This window comes from Pseudonaja textilis, chromosome 1 (assembly GCF_049901715.1).
Source record: "Pseudonaja textilis isolate UNSWEBS1 chromosome 1, rPseTex1.2, whole genome shotgun sequence".
Classification (NCBI taxonomy): Eukaryota; Metazoa; Chordata; class Lepidosauria; order Squamata; family Elapidae; genus Pseudonaja; species Pseudonaja textilis.
In genome coordinates, this window is record NC_141990.1 from 42,155,052 (window position 1) to 42,176,757 (window position 21,706).

Sequence of the window (21,706 nt, forward strand, 5' to 3'; positions counted from 1 at the left end):
CATAACAATGTAAAAATGCACAATAATGTGAAGACTGTTTCATATATAATTTCTATAACCTCATTTTTTGATAGTTTAGATTTGGAACATTTCAAGCCTTGCTTAAATTTAACCATTTTGTTGGTGTTCTGGAAGGAGATGTTTTAGCTGTGCATCTTTTACAAAATGGCCATATTCTCTATAATATGAATGTAGACATTGTATACATCATCACAATTTTTCTTGGGGAAAAAATAGAGCTCTGCTAATGCCTATGAATGTGAGTTCAACTTCTGAAATATGGGGGAAAGATGGGAGGGGTCTTAAATAGCTTCTGCTGTTTAATTACATTGAAGGAGGATTAAATAGACAGAAAATGCATGGTATTGTGTGATTTTTTTTTTAATGGGGATATTCTATAACAGAACAGCCATCAGGTAATTTAAATAATTTACATTTTTGTCTTGCTTCACTTTAATTCATTTTAATAATCCTGACTGAGGAAGAGCTACCTACTGCAGTGAAATCTTTCCCACTTGCTACATTACTTGATTCAGTGTCTGAATTAACTAGTTCTTCTCAGTTACAATTTTTTTGTGACACTAGAAAAATAGTGATGTGGCCCATGGTCAGCAGAATTCCAAGAATTTAGCTACTGTTTAAATCCTGGGGATGTAACACAAGGTTTCCCCCTACAGCTTTGGAAGTAGAAATAGACTGATTCATGATTCTTCATACAATCACCGTAGATAAGTAAAAGTTTTACTGGTATTAGAAAAGGACAGTTTGAAACAGAACAATTAGCTCCATTTCAGATAACAGATAATCAGAGTTGGAAGGGACCTTGTAGGTCATCTAATCCAACCCCTAGTGCAGGAGACCCTACACCATTTCTGACAAATGGCAGTCCAATCTCTTCTTGAAAGTCTCAAGTGATGGCGCTCCCACAACTTCCGAGGACAAGGTGTTCCATCGGTTGATTGTTTTCACTGTCAGAAAGTTTCTCCTTATTTCCAGGTTAAATCTCTCCTTGTTCAGTTTCCATCCATTATTCCTTGTCTGGCCTACAGAAGCTTTAGAAAATAGCTTGACCCCTTCCTCTCTGTGGCAGCCCCTCAAATATTGGAAGACTGCTATCATGTCTCCTCTGGTCCTTCTCTTCACTAGACCAGCCATGCCTAGTTCCTGTAACTGTTCTTCATATGTTTTAGTTTCCCGTCCCCTAATTTCGAAGTGTCCCCTTTGCAAGCAGACAGGCTTTGTCTCCCTCTGGGCAAAATGTGTGAAGCAGAGCCAGGCAGAAGCAGAGGCGATCCCGACATGCCGCCCACTCTGTCCCACTGTCGCTCACTTGCCTGCGGCTGCATCAAATAAGCACCCATGCAGGGTGTTGGGATCAGCTGGCTCCCTCATCCCCCATGCCTCTGCCTTCACTTCCTGCCGGTGCTGCCACACAAGCCTCCCAAGAGCCTCCCATGAGCCAGGCAGCCTCACAGCACGTCCGAATCACCTGTCTTCTCCCCATTCACCTCTGCCTCCATGCTTGGACTTATCAGTATTTGTGCTGCGCCAAGGAGCCAGGGGGCTGCAGCTACTGCCGGACACCATCAGCCCCCACACACTGGCCACCTCTCTTGCTGGCCATGCCCACCCCCAGGCTTATTATCAGAGTAGGGCTTATATTAGTCCCTCCCCAAAAAACCCAGGCTAGGGCTTGTTTTGGGGGTGGGTCTTATTTTTGGGAGACACGGTATATTTGGTTGCATCAAAAATACTAAAAAATCTTTATTGCATACTTTAAAACCTGGGATTTTTGCTCAATTTTCTCACCTTTATCCACATAAAAATAACATTTTTCAAGTAACAAAGCACAAAATCCCCTTTGGGCACAGTTAATAAATCAAAGGCTATTCTCTTCTGCAGGACCTTTGATAGGGAAGATTTCATCCTGCAGAGTCTCTATAGAGTCCAAGATTGCATTAAAAACAAATTTGAACTTTGCTGATATTTCTTTTCAATTTCTGCCATAGCCAACCTGGAGTGTTAGAATCTTGAAAATTTATGGAAACTCAGTGTTCACAGTTTTATAATAGAAACTCTTCCAGAAATTATTCTCCAGGTTTTATTGACAGAACTATTTAAATTTAAATTTTTATTTATTTATCAAGGCAATTTGGGGGTGCTCTAAGACATTGGGATACAATAATCTAAGTACATGTTCTTATCTGTCCTGAAGGTAAGGTTTTGTAAACCTAGTTTCCACAAATATAAAATAAATGGGATGTTTTTATCCATGGTATCAAAAAGTCCGTAAGTGCCTCTGCCACTGTTCTGCCAGGCTAGCAGTTTACCATCTCCACGGCTGTTCCACTGCCAGTTCCCTCATCACGGCTGCTCCACTGGCTCCTGGGCTATACTCACTCTTCCAGGTTGTGCCATTGTTGGCTTGCAAACTCATCCAGTTCTCTGGATACACCACCACTCAGCTTGCCACTCAGCTGCCTGGTACTCAGCTACTCTTACAGTTTGCCATTCCTCCAGACACTACTGCTCACTGCTAAGCCTTTTTTTTTTTTTTGCTTTTTTCCTCCTTTTTTCTTTTCATTCTTTTCTTTTCTGCATCTTTTCCCTCCTCCAATCCTCCTTCTCCCTCTTCTTCTCCCTCTTTTCTTCCTCTCCTTCCATTTTCTTCACTGAGTAGAATAAATTTTTATTTGCCACAACGCCACATTTCCTCCATCACTGCTATTATCTTCTGTTTTCCTGAGCTTGCCTGCTCTGCTAGAATGTAATATGTTGGAGGACAACCTGACTATGAAGATAGGCCTCTGTAAAATTACAGAATTAATCCATTCCTTTGGATTTATAGTATGCATTTATATTAACACTGTAGTAATAACCTAATGACGGCTTTACTTTAGAAAAAAAAGATCTGGTTCTTCTACAACTTTTCTGTTCCAATTCACTATGTAAACTACTTTTATCTTTGTATTTTTAAATATAAACTTATATTTTTATCATATACTCCTGGTGATTTTGCAACACTAAATGAAGTTTATTCAACAGTTAGAAACAGTACTGTGACATTGTTTAAGAGATCAAAAAAATTACAAGAAGCTTATAAAGAAAAAGTAGGCAGATACAGTAGTTCACCATACCTTATTGTCAGGCATGACCACATGTGAAGGTTCACTGATTTGTTGCTAAAATCTGCATACAGACAGGAGGTTGAACAACTAGCCTTGTGGCGCAACCAGAACAATCTTGAACTAAATACACTCAAAACAATAGAAATGGTGATAGATTTTTAGGAGAAACCCACCTATATTACTGCCTCTTACAATATTAGACAACACAGTATCAACAATAGAGACCTTCAAGTTTCTAGATTCTATCTTATCTCAAGACTTAAAATGTACACCTAACATCAAAAACATCAAAAAGCACAACAAAGAATGTTCTTTCTGCACCAACTCAGAAAACTCAAACTGCCCAAACAGCTGCTGATTCAGTTCTACAGAGGAATTATTGAGTCTGTCATCTGCACCTCTATAACTGTCTGGTTTGGCTCTGCAACCAAACAAGACAAACACAGACTTCAAGGGATAATTAGATCTGCAGAAAAAACAATTGCTACCAACCTTCCTTCCATCGAGGACCTGTATACTGCACAAGTCAAAAAGAGGGCTGTGAAAATACTTACAGACCCTTCACATCCTGGACATGAATTGTTTCAACTCTTACCCTCAAAACGACATTATAAGGGCACTACACACCAGAACAACTAGACACAAAGACAATTTTTTCCTGAACGTCATCATTCTGCTAAACAACTAATTCCCGCAACACTGTCAAATTATTTACTAAGACTGTATTACTGTTCTTCTTCTTATCCTTCCTAGTACCTTTCTCTTCCCACTTATGACTATAACCGTGTTACTTGTATCTTTACAATTTATATTGCTTTGTTTCCTAATATTATTTGATTGCTTATTAGTAACCTATGACTATAACTAAGTGTTGTATCTTATGGTTCTTGATGAATGTATTTTATTTTTTTCTTTATGTACACTTAGAGCATATGCACCAAAGACAAATTCCTTGTGTGTCCAATCACATTTGGCCAATAAAGAATTCTAAAAGCATATGCACAGAGATCGCCTCAACTAATGGTCATCACTTGGTTAGAGTTAGATAAGAGTCAACGGCAATCAAATGGGTTGGATTTAATTCACTTGTGAATATGTAAGGACTCTAGACTGATAGGGTAACAGAAAATTTACTCTAGAAATAGACAGTGTATATGAAAGTCCAATTCAACTTAACATTTTAACTGATGATAGAATTTTGAGTCCAGCCTTGGCTGAAATAATTCAATCTTGTCATTAAAACTAAAAACTAAAAAAAGGAAAATAAACGATATGCAGACACAGAAAATATTTGCAGAACTAAAATAATATTTACCTTAATGATATAATATAGTCAGGATAATAGTTACTTTTGTACTGAAACCAAGATCTTGAGTCATCTTCTATCACGTTACTGTCCTTAGTTATTGAAAAGAGGCCAAATGAAGCAAATCGTCTTACTGATATTTGCTGAAGGTTGGCATTCTCCAAGGGCTTTTGCTTCAAAACCTATAATGAAAAACATCATCTCAAACTAAGGAAGCTGCAGCATGTTTGAATAAACTTGAAAACATACTGTAAAATCAATTAACATTCGTTTGAAAATGTGTTGAATTATGTTTGTTAAAGAGAGAATAATTGGATTGTCCAGAATCTGTATCATTTGCCATTTCTTTTGAGGAGCAATATGATGATTGTTTTGTTAGACAATGTCTTTCATGGTCTGTTTGAAATATACAGTACATACTGGTAACAGAATAACAGAGTTAGAAGAGACTTTGGAAATCTTCTAGTCCAACCCCCTGATCAAGCAGGAAACCCCATACCACCTCAGAGACACAGTTGCCCAATCTCTTCTAGAGCTATTTACAACTTATATTTCATACACACACCTCATTTCGTTGCACCCGCTTGCGAGTGTAATGACAAATAAATTCTTATGTCTTATGTCTTATACAACATTCTACAAGTGAGTGCTGCTCCATATATTATAGCATGCCTTACAATAGGAAGCAACATCTGGCAAGAAGGAAGGAAAGCACCAGTTTGGTGAATGGTTAAGGTGCTGGCCTAGAAACCAGGAAACTATTTTTCTTCCATCTTTGGCATGAAAGCGAGCTGTGTGTGACTTTGGCTAGTCATTTTCTCTCAGTCCAACCTACCACACAGTGGTATATTTGCATCCTTGAGCTACTTATAAAAGGAATAAAAGCAGGATGAAAAAAATTCTAAACAAATAAATAAACTACAGGATGAGAATCAGCTATTATACTGACCAGTATTTGCTTCATGGAACAGGTACGCAAACTTACAATACCTTTCTATTCTTTGCACATATTGGTAATAGCACAAAACACTATTGCACAAAACACTATTGTGTATTGCACTGTAAGAATATATTATTATGTCTGTCACACACTTAGACTGGATTTGGTATTTTTTATCCATCAAGTCTTTTCCTAGTAACTAAAATTGGCAGATGTTTCAGGTATCGTCACTTGTCACGGGATGTAAACTGTTCCAAATAAAGCTGCCTTCTGCAATTGACTGGTGGTGATTTTGTCAATGCCCAAGGTGTTCAAGCAGTGCTCCAGATGTTTTGGAAATGCAACCAAGGCGTCTATAAACTATTGCTACTACCTTTGCTTTCTTTTGCCACCGTCATTCTATATTATTACTATTATTATTATTATTATTATTATTATTATTATTATTATTATTATTATTATCATCATCATCATCATCATCATCATCATCATCATCATCATCATCATCATCATTATTTCAAACTGCAAAGTTAAGCCCTTTCATTATAAAAAGCAGGTGTGATAGCAAGTTTCAGAGCAGGACATCCCCCGACACAGAATCGCTATTCAGACCTAAAGCAGAGTTGGTCCAGTTCAGTGTCAAGTCAGACCCATTTCCCCCGGGGCTTATTCAAATATAAAAAGAATAACGCAGACTGCCAGGATCTCCCTGAAGAGATGCAAGAGCTGTATAACAGACAGCAAGAGAACCGTCGGTTCTGCTCCTTTGCCCTGGCAGCCAGTTATTAGCTTGCAAGAAAGCCGTTGGGGGCGTCATTCGAGATCGGTTTTTACCGCCTCATCAGTGAAACAGAGGCAGCAAAATAACTTATATTCAAAGGAAGCGAAGCGAAACCATTGCCCATCTGCAATGCTAGAGAAATGGCAGGGGATGCGACAGGGTTCCTGGGGATGGGGAGGACAACAAGCAGCTTTGGCCGTTGACTTTTCTTACCTGTCTGAGAAGCGTCCAGCGGGCTTTGGCGGCTGCCTGCTTGCTCCTTTTCCCGGCGTCTCCCTCTTGGTTTTCCGCTTGAGCCCTGTCAGCTGGAGCAGGGCAAGCCCCCAGGAAAGGTTCTGCAGCCATGCTTATGCCAGCTCTCCCTTCTTCCTCTGCTCTAAACTCGAACTTGAACGAGCGCGCCAAGAAATAAATCGTGAGGTGAATGGCGGGGGCAAAGGGAGTCCAGAAAGAATAACCCTAAACTTACTCGGGAACCGGTCGCCTCCCCAAAAAGTAGCGACCGAGGCACAAGAAACAGCCTGGGAGCTGAGAAGCTTTTGCCCGAACCTTATTCAGCAAGAGTTGCTTAAAACCTCCCATTTAGCATCTAGGAGCATGAGAAGAGGACGGAATCATCTTTGATGCGGGCAAGGAAGCGGCCGTTTGACAGCAGCACGGCTACGGGAAAAGGATGCAGTTAGTGAAAGATTATTGCCTGTTGCGAAGAGCTAAGCTCGTCTCTTTTATTGCCACGGCAACGGAAAGCGTTGCCCGATTTTTAACCAAACTTTTTTTTAACATTTAAAAAAAAAGAAAGAAAAAGAATGCAGACCCTGGTCGCGAATCGGGCGGCGTTTTAGTTGCCCCAGACCAAAATGGAGATTTCGCATTTTATTTGAGGGCACAGAAAATGGCCATGTTGATAAAGGGCAAAGCGAAGACTCAGGGAAACCGTCGGCTTCTGCCATCTTGGTTGTGGGCAAGCATTGCGGTGTATGCAGAGGAAGGTTTCAGTCGCCGGTTTAATAAGTCATCGTCGTTCGCCTTTTCTATTGCTGCTTGTCTGTGATCAATAGTAAGTTGACTGTCGCTTTCCCTAAGATTCCTGTTTCATTCTGGATTGTCAAGTTTCCTCCTTGATAGGGTGATTAAAAGGTAAAAAGTTGGTCGTAATATTCCTATTGATTTGATTAATAAATTCCAGTGGTTAGAGATAACTGCTGCTTTGCTTTGAAACAGTTTGAAGCGAGAAATCAAGCCAAAAGAAGGCTCGAGTTCTCCCGGTATCTAGGAATCGAACTGTTGTGATAAAGCATATTTTCAACTGTAATGTAAGGGCAAAAAAGTTGAGACTAGATAAGCAATTCTAAAACGCTGTACTGCACAATGAACTGCTATAGTAAGGGATATGTATTAAGAGTCCACTAAATTCATCTAGGCTTAACTTTGAGTAAGCATGAAATAGTAGTCCCAAAGGTGCTTTTTCAAGAGGCAACTGGAGTTTCTGGTTTTTCTTTGAAGACGTTTTGCTGCTTATCCAAGAATTTCTTTGCTTCTTGGATGTGAAGCGAAACGTCTTCAAAAAAAAAAACCAAAACTGAAAAGTCCAGTTGTACCAAAATGTATGTACAAATGGGGCTCCCCATCACAACCAATTTTGTGCAGTGGTTAACGTGCTTGCTTAGAAAGCAGGAAATTGTGAGTTCTAATCCTACCTTAGGTAGGATGGCTGGCTGTGCGATTTGGGGCCAGTCATTCTCTCGTAGCCTACTGTAACTGGTGCAAAACATGGTGGTGCAGCCAGTTCTTGGGGTCCCTAGGGTGGCCCATGTTACACTGCAGTTCTGTGAGCTGCCCTGGCAGGAGATTTGCTTCTGAGTACAGTTCAAGATGTTGGTTATCACTATTAAATCCCTTCACGACATGGGCCAGGCTATCTGAGTAACCCTCACACCCACTCATGCCAGCAGACGGGGCTGTTGACCCCATCGATCAAGGAATTTCAAGTGGTGGCATCCAGGAGAAGAGCCTTTTCTGCCGTGACTCCTGTCCTGAGATCTAAATTTCCATAAAAGCCTGAAGATCTGGTTCTGTCAGTTGGCCTGGGGCTCCAGTGCATCACACTGGAAGTGGCTGATGGATTAAGACAAGACTCCTCCTCTCCCCTGTTTGCATTCTACTCCCTTCCTTCCCATCTTTTTAATTATAAATTATTCAGAGTATTTATTGCTTCAATGTTTTATTGGCTTTTAATGAGGCACCCAGAATTCTAGTTGAGATGGGTTACAAGTCAAATAAATTAAAAATAAAATTCTCTCTCTCTCTCTCTCTCTCTCTCTCTCTCTCTCTCTCTCTCTCTCTCTTATATATATATATATATATATATATATATATATATATATATATATATATATATATATATATATATAGTGTGTGTGTGTGTGTGTGTGTGTGTGTGTGTTTTCTTAAGTTTTCGCAGGTATTTATATGTATGGTATTCAGCTTTGTTTTCCCATGTCATTATAGTTGTGCTTTTAAAGTTGTAGCAACGTTTCAATCAAGCAGAACACAGCAAACTCCAAGACCAAAAAACACAGACCAAGACTCCCAACCAATCAGGATGAAGAAAAAAACCATTCTGGCACAGCAGTAGGCTAGCCCCAAATTTAAAACAGAAACAGCTGTGAAGGTCTGACTCACAGACGAACACTATACAGAAGCCTGATGATGGCAGATGAGATTCTGCTGAAACGTTGCTACAACTTTAAAAGCACAACTATAATGACGTGGGAAAATACCCGAACAAAGCTGAATACATACATACATACATACATACATACATACATACATACATACATACATGTCTGTGTCTATGTTTGTGTCTGCATCAGCGCACAGGAACCTTTAAGTTGATTATTATCCCTCTGATTTACTCTCTGTGTTTATCTACACATCTTTGAAGATGGTCCAGTAACATTGGTCAGGAATATTAATGCATAACATTGTATCAAAGTATTACATCCTCAACCCATCTCTAACCTGATGCAGAAGCAGGTTCTACCCGACTTTCAATGCTGTATTTCAGATTGTTGTCACAAATGTGTTGAGTGGTCAGAGTGCCACAAATCTAGGTAAGTCTTGAAGTGTCCTACACTGCTACTATTGGCCACCTGGTGGCTACTGCAAACATAACCCTATGTGGTCAATGCTTATTAAATTTCAGGGCCATTTATATTTTGGCAATGCAAGAATCATACAGAAAGTGGATGTCTTAGACCTCTTCTCACACCCTCACACTTGGCTTGTCTTTTGATATGGGATGATAGCAGGTATTTCCTATCATTATTATATACCTTCCTATCAAGTTAATCCCAACAAGAAGCATACCTCAATTGGATAAACAAGACTCAAAAGCTGGAAATATGGTTGTGGACATTTTAATAATCAGATTAAAGATGGAGGAATTAGTATCTGTGTTGTGAATATTGGAGAATAGATATTATTGTAACAATTATATAAAGTTAAATAGTTGATATAAAGAATCAATCTAGCCATTAATGACCTGCAGCATTCTTTCTCACTGATACAATGGTGAGATTACAGTATTGGAAATATTGGACCAGTTAATTCCTTGAACCTGTGAGGTCCCTTGGTTGTTCAGCAAATAAAGCACTTGGCATTTACTCCTTAAGTTCTTAGTATAAGTCTTGTGCCACCCTTAAGGAGGTTCAATAAAATTATATTGAGGTTTTTTGTTGTGAAATAATGACCTACCTTTTGACAAATGGAAATGAAGAGCCAATTTGGAATCTGAATTCTAGTCCCGCCTTAAATTCAAAACTAGCTGTGCGACCTTAAGCCAGTCATTCTCTCAGACCTAGAAAGGACACAACGGCAAGTCACTTCGAAATTTTGCCAAGAAAATTGCAGGGATTTCTCCAGGTAGTCACTAAGAATAAGCAGTAGCTTGGGCATAACTATCTTTTGAAAAATATTAAATATAGTGTGATTTTTAATATGAGTACTGTTTTTAGAAACCAGTAATGTTACAAAGTCTCAGGTTTGTTTATAATTTTTCTTCCATTAAAACTGTAATTTCTTTTTTCTCTTCCAGGTCTGAACCAGTAGAATTGAAGACTATACATTTGAAAGTGAAACATTTACTGCCTGTGACTAGTTTACTTGGATTTGATATTACTTTGGATTCTAACAGTTCTCAAAATAAGATGAAGAATCAAGCAAGATGAATATTTTGTCATCATGTATTCAGGCATTAAATATTTTCCTTCTTTTTTGAAAGGCAGCATTGGTCACCTCATGAACTATTTTAAATGTTCCTCCACTTCATCTGTAAGATTTTGTAGTCAAACAAAGCAACAAGTATTTTTCTTTACAACGTGTTTTAGAAATGTATGCATTGTTCCTTATTCCCAGGGAAGCATTCAGTCAAGGAGGTTTTTTGCCTGCAAGGTAGGTAAGCTATTTGAATAAATCATTCTGGCCAATAAATATTTTGGCCCTTACGCTATAAAAAAATGCCTTTTTCCTTGTTTCAGTGACTCACTAAAATTGTTAAGACAGAAAATATGTTATAAAACCATAATACTTACTTCTTGGGTTTCTATTCTGGATTCAATTGTAATTGGACAGTGAGATGGATAACATAGAAATTTAACAAATAAATTAAAATTGGGATCTGCTATTCCAGCTTTTTTTTTTAAAAAAAACCCTGTTTATTCACTGAAAATCCAGTAACAGTCTACAGTCCAATAGAATAAAGATATTTTTCCTTTCTTCCAAACACAATTTCTAAATTCTGTAGTCAGAAATTTAATTCAAATAGCCATATTTTATATTTATAGAATGAAAATATTGAATTAAGAACTGGGAGAATATCAAAAGGAATCTCTAAAGTTTTCATCTTCTATGGAGTTTATAGAAAATAAAAAGCATGGAACTAAGTAGGACTAATCCAACTTATATTTTATATTAGATCAGGAAGAGAAAGATAATGGAAATTAGGAGGATGAATGTGTGTTGGATATGTTCACCACCTTAAGTTATTTGTAACAATAATAATGATGGAATACAAACAAATAAATACAGTAGCATTGCTATTGCTAAACAATTGTTTAATATTGCTAAGATCTTTTCATCTGTATAGTAGTTTATATATTTTTGTCATAATTTCCTTACATTTTTAATTTACAATTTATTATGTTTTCAAATATAGATAGTCTTATCATTTGGCAATGTTTTAGAATAATAGAAGAATAGATAAGTCTATTGAACCAAACTGAATTTGCAGATTATAACATCATGCATTACTAGCATGTGCAAATGATATCATCATACATATTGCGTTTACTTTACCTTCAACCCAATTCATTGGTCCTTGAATTTGTATACAAGTATTAAAATGTTATAAATTGTCCATAGATCAAAGATTCCATATCATTCTTAATGGACAGAGTTCCTTGCCATGAGCAAATAGAGTGCCTATTTTGTTCTCATATTGTGAGGTTATCTGTGTGGATAAATGGAGAGTCATTTTAAAAACAAATATTGACTTTGCTAATACAATTCATATTCACATTCTTATGTTATCAATAGCAGCCAGTGCTAGCTCTGGACAGCATTGAGATCACAGGAAGAGAAGGATTCTTTCAGAATTAAGAATCTGCTATTTGCAATTCAAAGGAAGTAGTCCTATTACTGATAAAGAAGAGTCATTTGATTTAAAAAAATATTCACATAGATTTCCTACATATTTGGTTATTAACTTAATTTTCTGGAATAGGATATACAAAATTATTAAGGGTTTCTTAGTTGGTTTCTAATTTCAGATTGTATACTGTAAAATAAATCCTGCTTATTAACATTTAGCATTTCATATATTTTCCTAGGATCTTCTGAAAGCAGAGCAAAAGAACTGGAGGGATTGTTCAGCAAACTACATAGATTTGAGAGAGAGAATTAAACAAAAATTGGAAAAACACTATGACAGTCATTCGTCAGGTCTAAATAGCCTGATGGTAAGAATTATAAAAGTTGCTAGCTTGCTTATGATACTGATTCAGATAATATTTTGAAAATTATTTAAAGAGATGTCTCTATGATAATACTTGTCTTGTTAGCAACCGCATATACATAGCTCATTTAAACATTCAAAGTAATTTACGTGCATTACTTCCATATTATCCCCACCATACATCTATAATGTATTATTATTAACCCAATTCTATATATTGTGAGACTGAAGGAGAATAATTTTCATTGATCTATTTACTGAATACATTGGAAAAATAAAATTGAGATTTCTTCAAACCAAGATTTAAAACCAATGTGACAAAGGTTTTTTCCATCAAAATAAAACAATTTTGCAATATGTCCATCATGTTCATTCCAGAGTTTGAAAATCCATTTACGTTTATTGAAGTTAATGCCTTGTATTTCACTAGGAGGGTTTTTTTTAACCTATTTGTTTTTAAAGACATTTCATGATTATACTGTACACTCGTATTCCATTTGTTTCTGCCAAGTTCTGAATATTTTTCTAAACACTTACTGCCTGCCTAGGAGAACAAATGTAATACTTATTGACTGACTCTGAGCCAGTTTTGTGCTCTCAACACAATCTTTTTATATGATTGTTCTTGTAGGGAGTAATGGGAGAAGGGACCATGAGTCATTACCTAGACTAGAGCTTCTAAATGAACAAGTTATAAATCTAATAAATAACATGGGAGGTTGCATTACATTTCTATATGAAGGGATCTCAGAATTAATTATACCAAGAATATAGAAACATTTGTAAACAACTTTGGATGATCTTGAAAAATAAACCAGAATCAGATGTACTCATACCTTGGGTGTGTTGCATAACTGATAAGTAAAAACAAACTCCAGAAGAAGGCAAATGGCAAACAACTTTCCGATTTTTGCCAAGGAAGCCACATGGATATGTCCATGATATTGTTAGGAACCAAGCTTAGCTTAACCAAAATAGTATATATTAATGGTCCTGAACTTTATCTCATTCTTTAATAACTGAGAAGTATATATGCATAAATGTACTAGTAGCAGCTAGATATATGTATTAGTTCCTATAGTAAAACATATGTTTTAGATGGGAGAAATACTGTATTCTCCATTGAGTCGAAGGGAGAATCCAGGCTGGGTAGCCTCTAGCCTCATTGCTCTACCGATCGAGTTGAATTCTGAGGACATACCCCCCTGGTAACAGTCCCTAGTTCTTCACTTGATCTCATCTCATTCTGACCACCCTAAAAGGGCTCTGATTTGTTGGAATTTGTTGAAGAATTATTCTACTCCCTGGATTCTCTTCTTCCTTTAGATTCACGAAAAGGTTTGACAGCTGTCCAGCTTTGCAGAGTGGTTTGATTAACACTCTGCAACTGTAGGTAATCCTTGCTTACCAACCACTCCTTCAGTGATCAGTTGAAGTTACAGTAGCCTGCATTCTTCAAAGTTGTGGCCATTACAATGTCCCAGTGATCATATGACTTGATTAACTACTGCACATTTATGACAATTGCAGTGTCCTACAGTGATGTGACTATCATTTGTGAACTTTACAACTAGCTTCCAACAAGCAAAATCAATGAAATTCGCCACTTGCGTTCATGTAATGTTGCACTTAACCGCAGGCATGTGACATGATGGCACCATCACATGACATTTAACTTTAGGATCACATTATTTGGTGATGAAATTGCCTGTGTCAATTGCTGTCAGTTGGGGACTACCTGTATTACCATAAAGTTTCTACGAATTGAGGGAGATGAAAAGGCTATCGACTGAGATGTGATGATCATGGAATAAAAATCAGATGTTCAGAATGGTATAAACCAGTTTTTCCCAACTTTGGCTTGTTTGAGATGGGTAGACTTCAACTTCCAGAATGCTGATGGGGGGATTCTAAGAGTTGAGGTCCACCCATCTCAAAGTGGTCAAGATTGAGAACCAGTGGTATAAACTAAGACTATTTCTTTGAGTTATTAGATCTTTACAACAGCTTTCTTCAAATTGTATGAGCTTGTGGTACATGAGGTGCTGTCACAAAGAGGTGTGGGTCGATTTATTTTCCAAAACTCTTGAGTGTAGGATAAGAAGCAATGAATAAAGCTCACTAAATACAACCTGGAACTAAAGAGAAACTTAGTGACAATAAGAACAATTAACCAATGGAACAGCTCTTCTACACCCCACCCACCCCAAAATTGTGGGTGTGCCTTTGCTGGAAGTTTTGAAGAAAGTATTGAACAACCAATTGTCAGGGATGATGTAAGATCTCCTGCCGTAGGACAAGTGGTTGGACTAGAAGACTTTCAAGGTCCTTTCCAGCCCTATGCTTCTGTGATTCTAATACTGCATTTACCAGAATACTCACTTGACAGTAATTGAGGATTCTGAGACTTGTAGTCCTACTACACGTGGAAGACAATTTGGAGAGAAATGCTAAATCCTACAGTTTTTATGTTACATGAGGAATATGAAGGAGCATATTTTTCTTCTAATTATATAGAAATTCCATGGACCTCAAAAAAGCTCTGTTTATTGTACAAGAATTTGATGAAATATAATTACAGATAATGGCATAATTCTAAATGCTTTGTAATGGATCCATCTTTCTGTTAATGTTAAACAGATTAAATTTGGAGACTATATTTACTTTGAAGAAAATGGCTGCATATTTCGTTCAAAGCTAGGAGAAGTAGGTATGGTTATTATATTACTAAAATTAATTTTTTTTAGTCTCTATGTAGCTTTAATAGATTAAAAGAAACTTTCAATAAAATCTTATTAAAACAGTGTGTTACATTAGGCAGGAAAAGGTATATGTTATCTCAGCAAAATTGGTTAGGATCACATCCGGTCAGAGAGAAGCTTGAGCAGGAAGCCACATATCTTAGGTTTCATGCTACAAGATGTAAGATCTTGCATTTAGGTGTTAGTTATTTTTATTTAAAAATTATGTTTCATTCGGAATTTATGTAAGTAGCTTTAGCCTTTGTGAATCTCAGAGAGGATAGTTGGACAATTCCATTAACTTCAGCAATGAAACTCCATTCATAAGAAAATGTTTTTGAGGGGTAAATTTCATTCAAAGTAGTTTTTTAAAAAGTTAACATAAATGTCCATGTAATGTCCATGCAAAGTAATTCTGTCTTCTAGATTTTAATTTTATTTAGCAATTTTACAATTGTGTAACACATAAACTATAGAAGTTCCCTTCCAAATATTATAGAACAATATTTTACAACTTTAAGATGTGTGCACTTCAACTCCCAGAATTCCTCAGTCAGCCAGTCATATAAGCATATGCCATACACATACATACTTATGGTGGCCATTTTACTTTTTAAAAAATAAAGAATGTGGGACAAAATGTACTTAAAATAACCAATTAATTTTGTGTTATCTTTTTAAATAGTGGTGTCATATCTCTTCCATGACTTTGCCAATATATTTAGATGTGATTAGGGAATAAAATATATTTAAAATCACTTTTTGTTTTCATTTTTTGCACAAAATTTAAGGTAGAATTTTTGAAATAAAAAGTACATGACCATAGTTTTTCCCATTTCACTGTGATTAAGGTCCATCTATCCATCAATCACTTGATCAATGGAGAAAATTGATGTGGTTGCTAAGAATCAACATCATCTTGGCACTCAGTCAATCCACATCCATTAAAGCAGTGTCAAATCATAAATTCATACCACTGAATCTGGGTAACCTTAGCACAATCCTAAGATCTGTATATATAAGATTAATCCCAAAACATTACATCTATAAATACATTCAGCGGTATATCAGAACAATTGATGAATCTTTGCACTAATTCTCCCATTTTACACTGTTTTGTGTATTGTAGATGAAGAGAACTACGAAGCATTACTTAGCACAGAAGCTCTACCCTTTGAAAATTCTTTTATCCAGCAAATCCGAATTTCCCCAGATCATGAATATATGGCTGCTGGAATTAAAAGTGCCAGCTCTGAAGAATGTGCTTGTATTATTGTGAAACTACATCCAGTATCAAAAGTGGAATGCGTTATCCCAAATGCATTTAGCTTTGGTAAGCATTTAGTAAAAAGGGAATCTGCATCCAGATGAAAGTATCTTAGACCAGGGGTCGCCAACCTTTTGGACCTCAGTGACCACCAAACTCATAATTTTAGATCCCAGGGACCACTAACTGGTTCTGTGGTTGTGATCTAATTTCTGGGTATGGCTTGGTGGTCGTGTGACTGGCTGGGCATGGCTTGTATGTAAATATTATAAATATTTATATAAATATTGAATTTTTTTATAAAAAAAGCAACTTTTACCCAAAATCAGGCAAAGCAGGCAGGCAGATTGAGTTATTCACAGAATCACAGATTCATTCAGAAATCTATCCATCTGCCATTGGCTAGCTCAGTCTGTCACATAAAATTTGCTTGAAAGCAAACTCACAAAATTAACTCACAACACACCATGCATGTAAATATTGATTTTTTTTATAAAAAAGCAACTTTTATCCAACATCAGGCAAAGCAGGCAAATTGAGTTGCTCACAGAATCATTTAGTGATCTATCTGCCATTGGCTAGCTCAGTCTCTTAAATTTGCTTGCCATGAGTCTGCACTGAATTTGCTTGCAAGCAAACCTTCAGTCCTAAGGGAGGTTTGGCTGTGCTTAGCTAGAAAGCAAGAAATCCAACCATTTCCTGCTTCCTAGTTTATCTAAATCTCCTGGCGCGGCAGAACAGATGATGGTCGGAAAAAGGAAAAATAGCAACTTAGCAGACACGTTTGCCGGGTAAGGAGTGAGTGGGCGGGGAGGGTTCCCGTGGGCCATGTGGGCTGAGCAGCTTTGAGATTTCTCTCAAAGAGAGAATGGTCCACCAAAATTTTCTCACAGCCCACCAGTGGGCCATGGCCATTGGTTGACTGCTGTCTTAGACACATGGGCAAATAACTTGGAAATCATGTGGAAGTGCTGAAAACAAACCTTTCAGGCATAGTTATTGCCTAAGCTCTTATTGGATTAGCGTTTGTCTTACAGTCTTGCTGAGTGATTTGAATAACTCTAGCATAAATCCCTTGTGTTAGACTGATGCAGCTTTCTTAAACCTGGTTCCTTGCATATGTGCAACTCTGTTACAACATGCTAAATCCATTTGGTTGCAATTTCATAATTTTTAGATTTGCCAAATAACCTGAAGTTGGGTGGGTGGGTATAAGTTAGGGCAAATGGGCAAAACATAGAATGTCCCAATGCAAGTTCCACACCTCTTTGTAAATGTATCTTGATTACAGACTACATAAGAGCAGGAGCTTGTGTCTCAAAGCTCATTTCATTATCCTCATGAAACTTTTGGATATTTCTAAATCTGGATATGTATAATTCTATATTCAGCAGCCCCCTAGTTCACTAATTTTAATGAATCTTTCCTCATAATAAAACCCAAACTGGTTTTATGTTGAAATTAAGAGCAGCTGAAATTTCCTTCTTCCAAACAATGGAAACAAATTAAACTTGCTTAAAATGGCCCATTTCAAAGGATGTTGGTATTTCTATTTGCTAAGGTATTAAGTATTTCTGTAAAAACTACCAACTGATCAGTATAGGAAGGTGCAAATGTAAGAAAACATAACTTTTACATACATTTGCACAAGTGAACTTTGGGATTTTTGTTTGTTTATTTGTATTCTGCCTATCCGGAATTGAAGGAACGATATATAATACTCTCCAATTTTGTGCCATTAAAAACAACCCTGTGAATTGGGTTGGATAAAAATGTAGTAACTGGCCTAATGTCATCTGCTGAATTTTCATGGCTCAGTGAAAATTTAAACCGTGATCTTCCTAATCCAACAGTCACACTGTCTTATTATTTGGATTTCAGTCCACTTCATTAATTATATAAAATATTGTCCTAAACTGAAACATACATACATATTGGGAAGGACATTTTAAAGAGAAATCATATGCAAGAACTACAAACAGTAACAATTACTGCAAAGCTTATATGCGGGGAAAAGCATTGTGACATTTGGTACGAGAGATGTCACAGATGTTAATAGGCCATCATAATAGTGGAATGCACACAAGTCAAAAGCTGCAATGAATATTTTCATTTAATGAAAAGAAGGACTAGAGGAGACATGATAGCAGTGTTCCAATATCTCAGGGGCTGCCACAAAGAAGAGGGAGTCAAGCTATTCTCCAAAGCAGCTGAGGGCAGGACAAGAAGCAATGGGTGGAAACTAATCAAGGAGAGAAGCAACTTAGAACTAAGGAGAAATTTCCTGACAGTTAGAATAATTAATCAGTGGAACAACTTGCCTCCAGAAGTTGTGGATGTTCCAACACTGGAAGTTTTTAAAAAGATGTTGAATAACCATTTGTCTGAAGTGGTGTAGGGTTTCCTGCCTAGGCAGGGGGTTGGACTAGAAGACCTCCAAGGTCCCTTCCAACTCTGTTATTCTATTCTAATATACTAGGTATCGTTATATTTTTTATTTTCACAATGGTAAAATAGTGTTGTTTGGGCACTTAAAGAAATAGAAGGACTGACAGTTGCAGTCCAGGAAGGAATACATCCTGCACAGTGATACTTATTGCACACTGATTGTGCAGGAAAGAAAATTTTGGAAAAAAAATGGCAATAATCTCTTATTGTTTTTCATTTTAATCTTAATAGTGGTTAACTCTAGAACTGTGCGTGCATGTAATTTTTCATATGTTCATTTCCAATTTATTATTTTATATTGGATTTATTAAATTCACTTCCTTATGGTTCCTATAGTTAGCAAAAACTAAACTTTCTTTTTTATCTAGAATGGGCTACTCGTGAGATTCTGTTCTATACCATCCAAAAGAATCTTCAGTGCCATACTGTATACTTATGTGATTTTAATAAAAAATGTTCTGAGCTGGTATATACAGAAAGTGATGCAAGGTAAGGTATAGTGAACTGCTTTCTCTATGTATAATTCTGTATTAAACCTGATAAATATAGATAGGGCAAATATCCAGAAAGAAACTGCCATTTTTTTCATAATAGTCAAAAGAAAACCGACTAGAAAAGTTTTATGTAGCAACTCAGTAAATACAAAAAAATTCTCACTGAAGGGACAAATTCTCTCACTTACACCTTTACAATACTTTATTCATGTATGAAATAATTGTGAAAAAGCAAAAAGAACATGAAAAATATGTGAGCAAGACTTTTTTATATCTAACATAGTCAGAAATCCTTGATCTGTTCCCTAACTATAATGGTCATATTTTGCTTTGAAGTAACAGCCAGGAGAGTAGAAGGGAATTATTAGGTTTACCCCAAAGCTATTGCCCATATTGTGGCAAATTCATTAGTGCAACAATAGAAAAATTGAGGTTAGGTTGCTGCTGCATTGTGGATTGATGCTGAGAAAGTTGAAATAAACAGTTGGATTAGCCTGGTAAGAATGTGTTGCAAATTCAGGTATATAAATAATGTATATGCATACATGTAAATAAATACATAATAATACATAAATAAATGACATACATATTCATGTATATAAATAATAAAACTGGTGTGATGGATTAGTCTGAAACCCATTTCTAGCAAAATAATCTTGGGGAAGTAGCCTACCTTCTTTTCTGTGCCAGCTTAGGTGCCTGATTCCCAGTGTTATGTAGTAATATAATCAGCTGTTCACAGTTTATTGAGATAGGCATCCAGCCAACTGTCTTATTGAACAAATCATAATTAAGCAGACTATGGTTTAATCACAAAATGAGATAATTCCAAAAGAATACATTTTTCTTTAATGTTGATTTATTAATTGAGACTTGAAACAGAATAAGATTATTTTAAAAAATGATACCTCATTTTTCCTGGCTAAGTACAACAAAAAGCTGTACCTTACATTTATCAGATAAAAAAACTAGAGGGAAGAAAGTGAGGCATTTTAAGAACTCTTTCAGATCCAATCTTCCCGAAGATTAAATCATTTCAGCACAACCCACACCTCATAACTCTTAAGATTATGAGTGCCAGCAGTTCTACATCCTTTCTGATTGTGCCCTATCACAGATTTCTTTAAGCCTCCCTTCTCCACAATTTGCTTTCATCCTTGTTGAGGAACACCTAAAGAATTGTGCATCCTGCCTCATGTATGGAGCCAAATCTTGGTTCCTACTTAATTCTGAGCTGCTCCAAAACAAGTGACCTACTGATAAAGGAGAATATTTGTAGCTCAGGGCTAAATGAAGGGTCCTTGGTGCTCTCTGAGCATGGTTGTTTTCTTGCAGCTGTTTCATTACACAAGTCAGGTAACATTAACAGCACTGATTATATTACTTAGTTTGGGTAATGAAACATGTGCAAGAAAACAAAACTTAGAGAGCACCAAGGACCCCTAATTAATTGAAGTCACTTATGTTGCCCTTAGTTGAAGGCAACATCTCAAAACAGGCTGAAGTTCATAGATTATTTTAAGCTGTATTTTAATTGAATATTTGTGACCTGTGCAATAAGCCACCCGAAGAGTTATGACATCATGACATCTTATTTTATTGTCTCTGTATTCTTCGTTTGAAGGTACTTTGTGGATCTGTACCGCACAAAGGATAAACATTTTATTACTATAAATAGTAATAGCAAAACCACTTCTGAAGTATGGTTGGTAGACTGTCATTGCCCTTTTAAACCACCTGTTCTTGTGCAAAAACGAACCAAAAATATCATTTATCATGTTGAGCATCGAAGCAATGAACTATATATTCCTACTACATATGGAAACCCTGTGGGGTACAAGGTATGGTAACTGTTCTAACCCAGGCTTCGTCAAACTTCGTCAAAACACAAACTGAATTTAAAAGTAAAACCTTTTTTAATGCGATGCTGGGAATTACTTGCATTCCCAGCCAAAACTCATTCTACACAGTTAGTCCAGATAAGAGCATGCTTTTCAGAGCTGTCGAATGCTGCCAAGAAATAGAAGTCCAATTAAGGCTAACATAAACCAACCCAAAAACCTAGAAAAAACTGATCAGAGTACAGAGCTTCACGAAGGACTCAGAGATTACTGAACTGCTTTGCTTCCTGCAAAGCTTTTCAGCGTTGAGGACTGACTTTTATCCCTTATGAGGAGGGGCAATCACCTCCTATCCTTACTCCTGAGTCACTCCTTCTGCTTCAGCTGTTCTTGCCTTCTAGCAATTCTGTGCACACGCGCACTGGGAACAGGCTCCCCAGGGTCCTCTGCTTGACTCTGAAAGCTCCAAAGACAGCATCCCATTCTCAGATGGTCCTGGCCCCATCCCTGCATCGGATGCAGGACCCTCGTCCAACTCCTCACCAGACTCCCTGACTGGTTCCCTTTTGTCCTCTCTGTCCGATATTTCTGCCATCTGCACCGGCTGCCGTCAAACCACAACAGGAACTAGAAAGTTTGGTTCAGACAAACAACCACATTATATATTTTAATAATTTATTTTCAGCCCAAATTAGTTCATTGCTGATCTAATACAGGTTAGATAGATGTTTTTCAGTTATCTGAGAC

General features: G+C 36.9%; 2 protein-coding genes across 8 annotated transcripts in view; one reads left to right on the top strand and one right to left on the bottom strand.

Moving 5' to 3' along the window:
* The window catches only part of CAMKMT (calmodulin-lysine N-methyltransferase), a 220,748-nt gene extending 214,189 nt beyond the window's left edge, over nt 1–6,559 (bottom strand). For both annotated transcript variants that reach the window (XM_087932410.1, XM_026695851.2), the window contains exons 1-2: nt 6,369–6,559; nt 4,444–4,616 (exon numbers count right to left, since the gene is read on the bottom strand). In XM_087932410.1, the coding sequence (XP_087788536.1) occupies nt 4,444–4,616; nt 6,369–6,500 (305 nt within the window). In that variant the 5' untranslated portion in view covers nt 6,501–6,559. The remainder of the gene's footprint in view (nt 1–4,443; nt 4,617–6,368) is intronic.
* Nucleotides 6,560–6,929: 370 nt separating this feature from the next.
* Nucleotides 6,930–21,706, top strand: part of PREPL (prolyl endopeptidase like) — a 29,396-nt gene continuing 14,619 nt past the window's right edge. For 2 of the 6 annotated variants that reach the window (XM_087932386.1, XM_087932363.1), the window contains exons 1-7: nt 6,930–7,212; nt 10,252–10,607; nt 12,044–12,172; nt 14,809–14,878; nt 16,039–16,242; nt 18,993–19,113; nt 20,743–20,959. In XM_087932386.1, the coding sequence (XP_087788512.1) occupies nt 10,398–10,607; nt 12,044–12,172; nt 14,809–14,878; nt 16,039–16,242; nt 18,993–19,113; nt 20,743–20,959 (951 nt within the window). In that variant the 5' untranslated portion in view covers nt 6,930–7,212; nt 10,252–10,397. Of the gene's footprint in view, nt 7,293–9,222; nt 9,269–10,251; nt 10,608–12,043; nt 12,173–14,808; nt 14,879–16,038; nt 16,243–18,992; nt 19,114–20,742; nt 20,960–21,706 lie in introns of all 6 variants that reach the window. The other 4 variants (XR_015743434.1, XM_087932368.1, XM_087932379.1 and 1 more) reach the window with 3 other exon arrangements.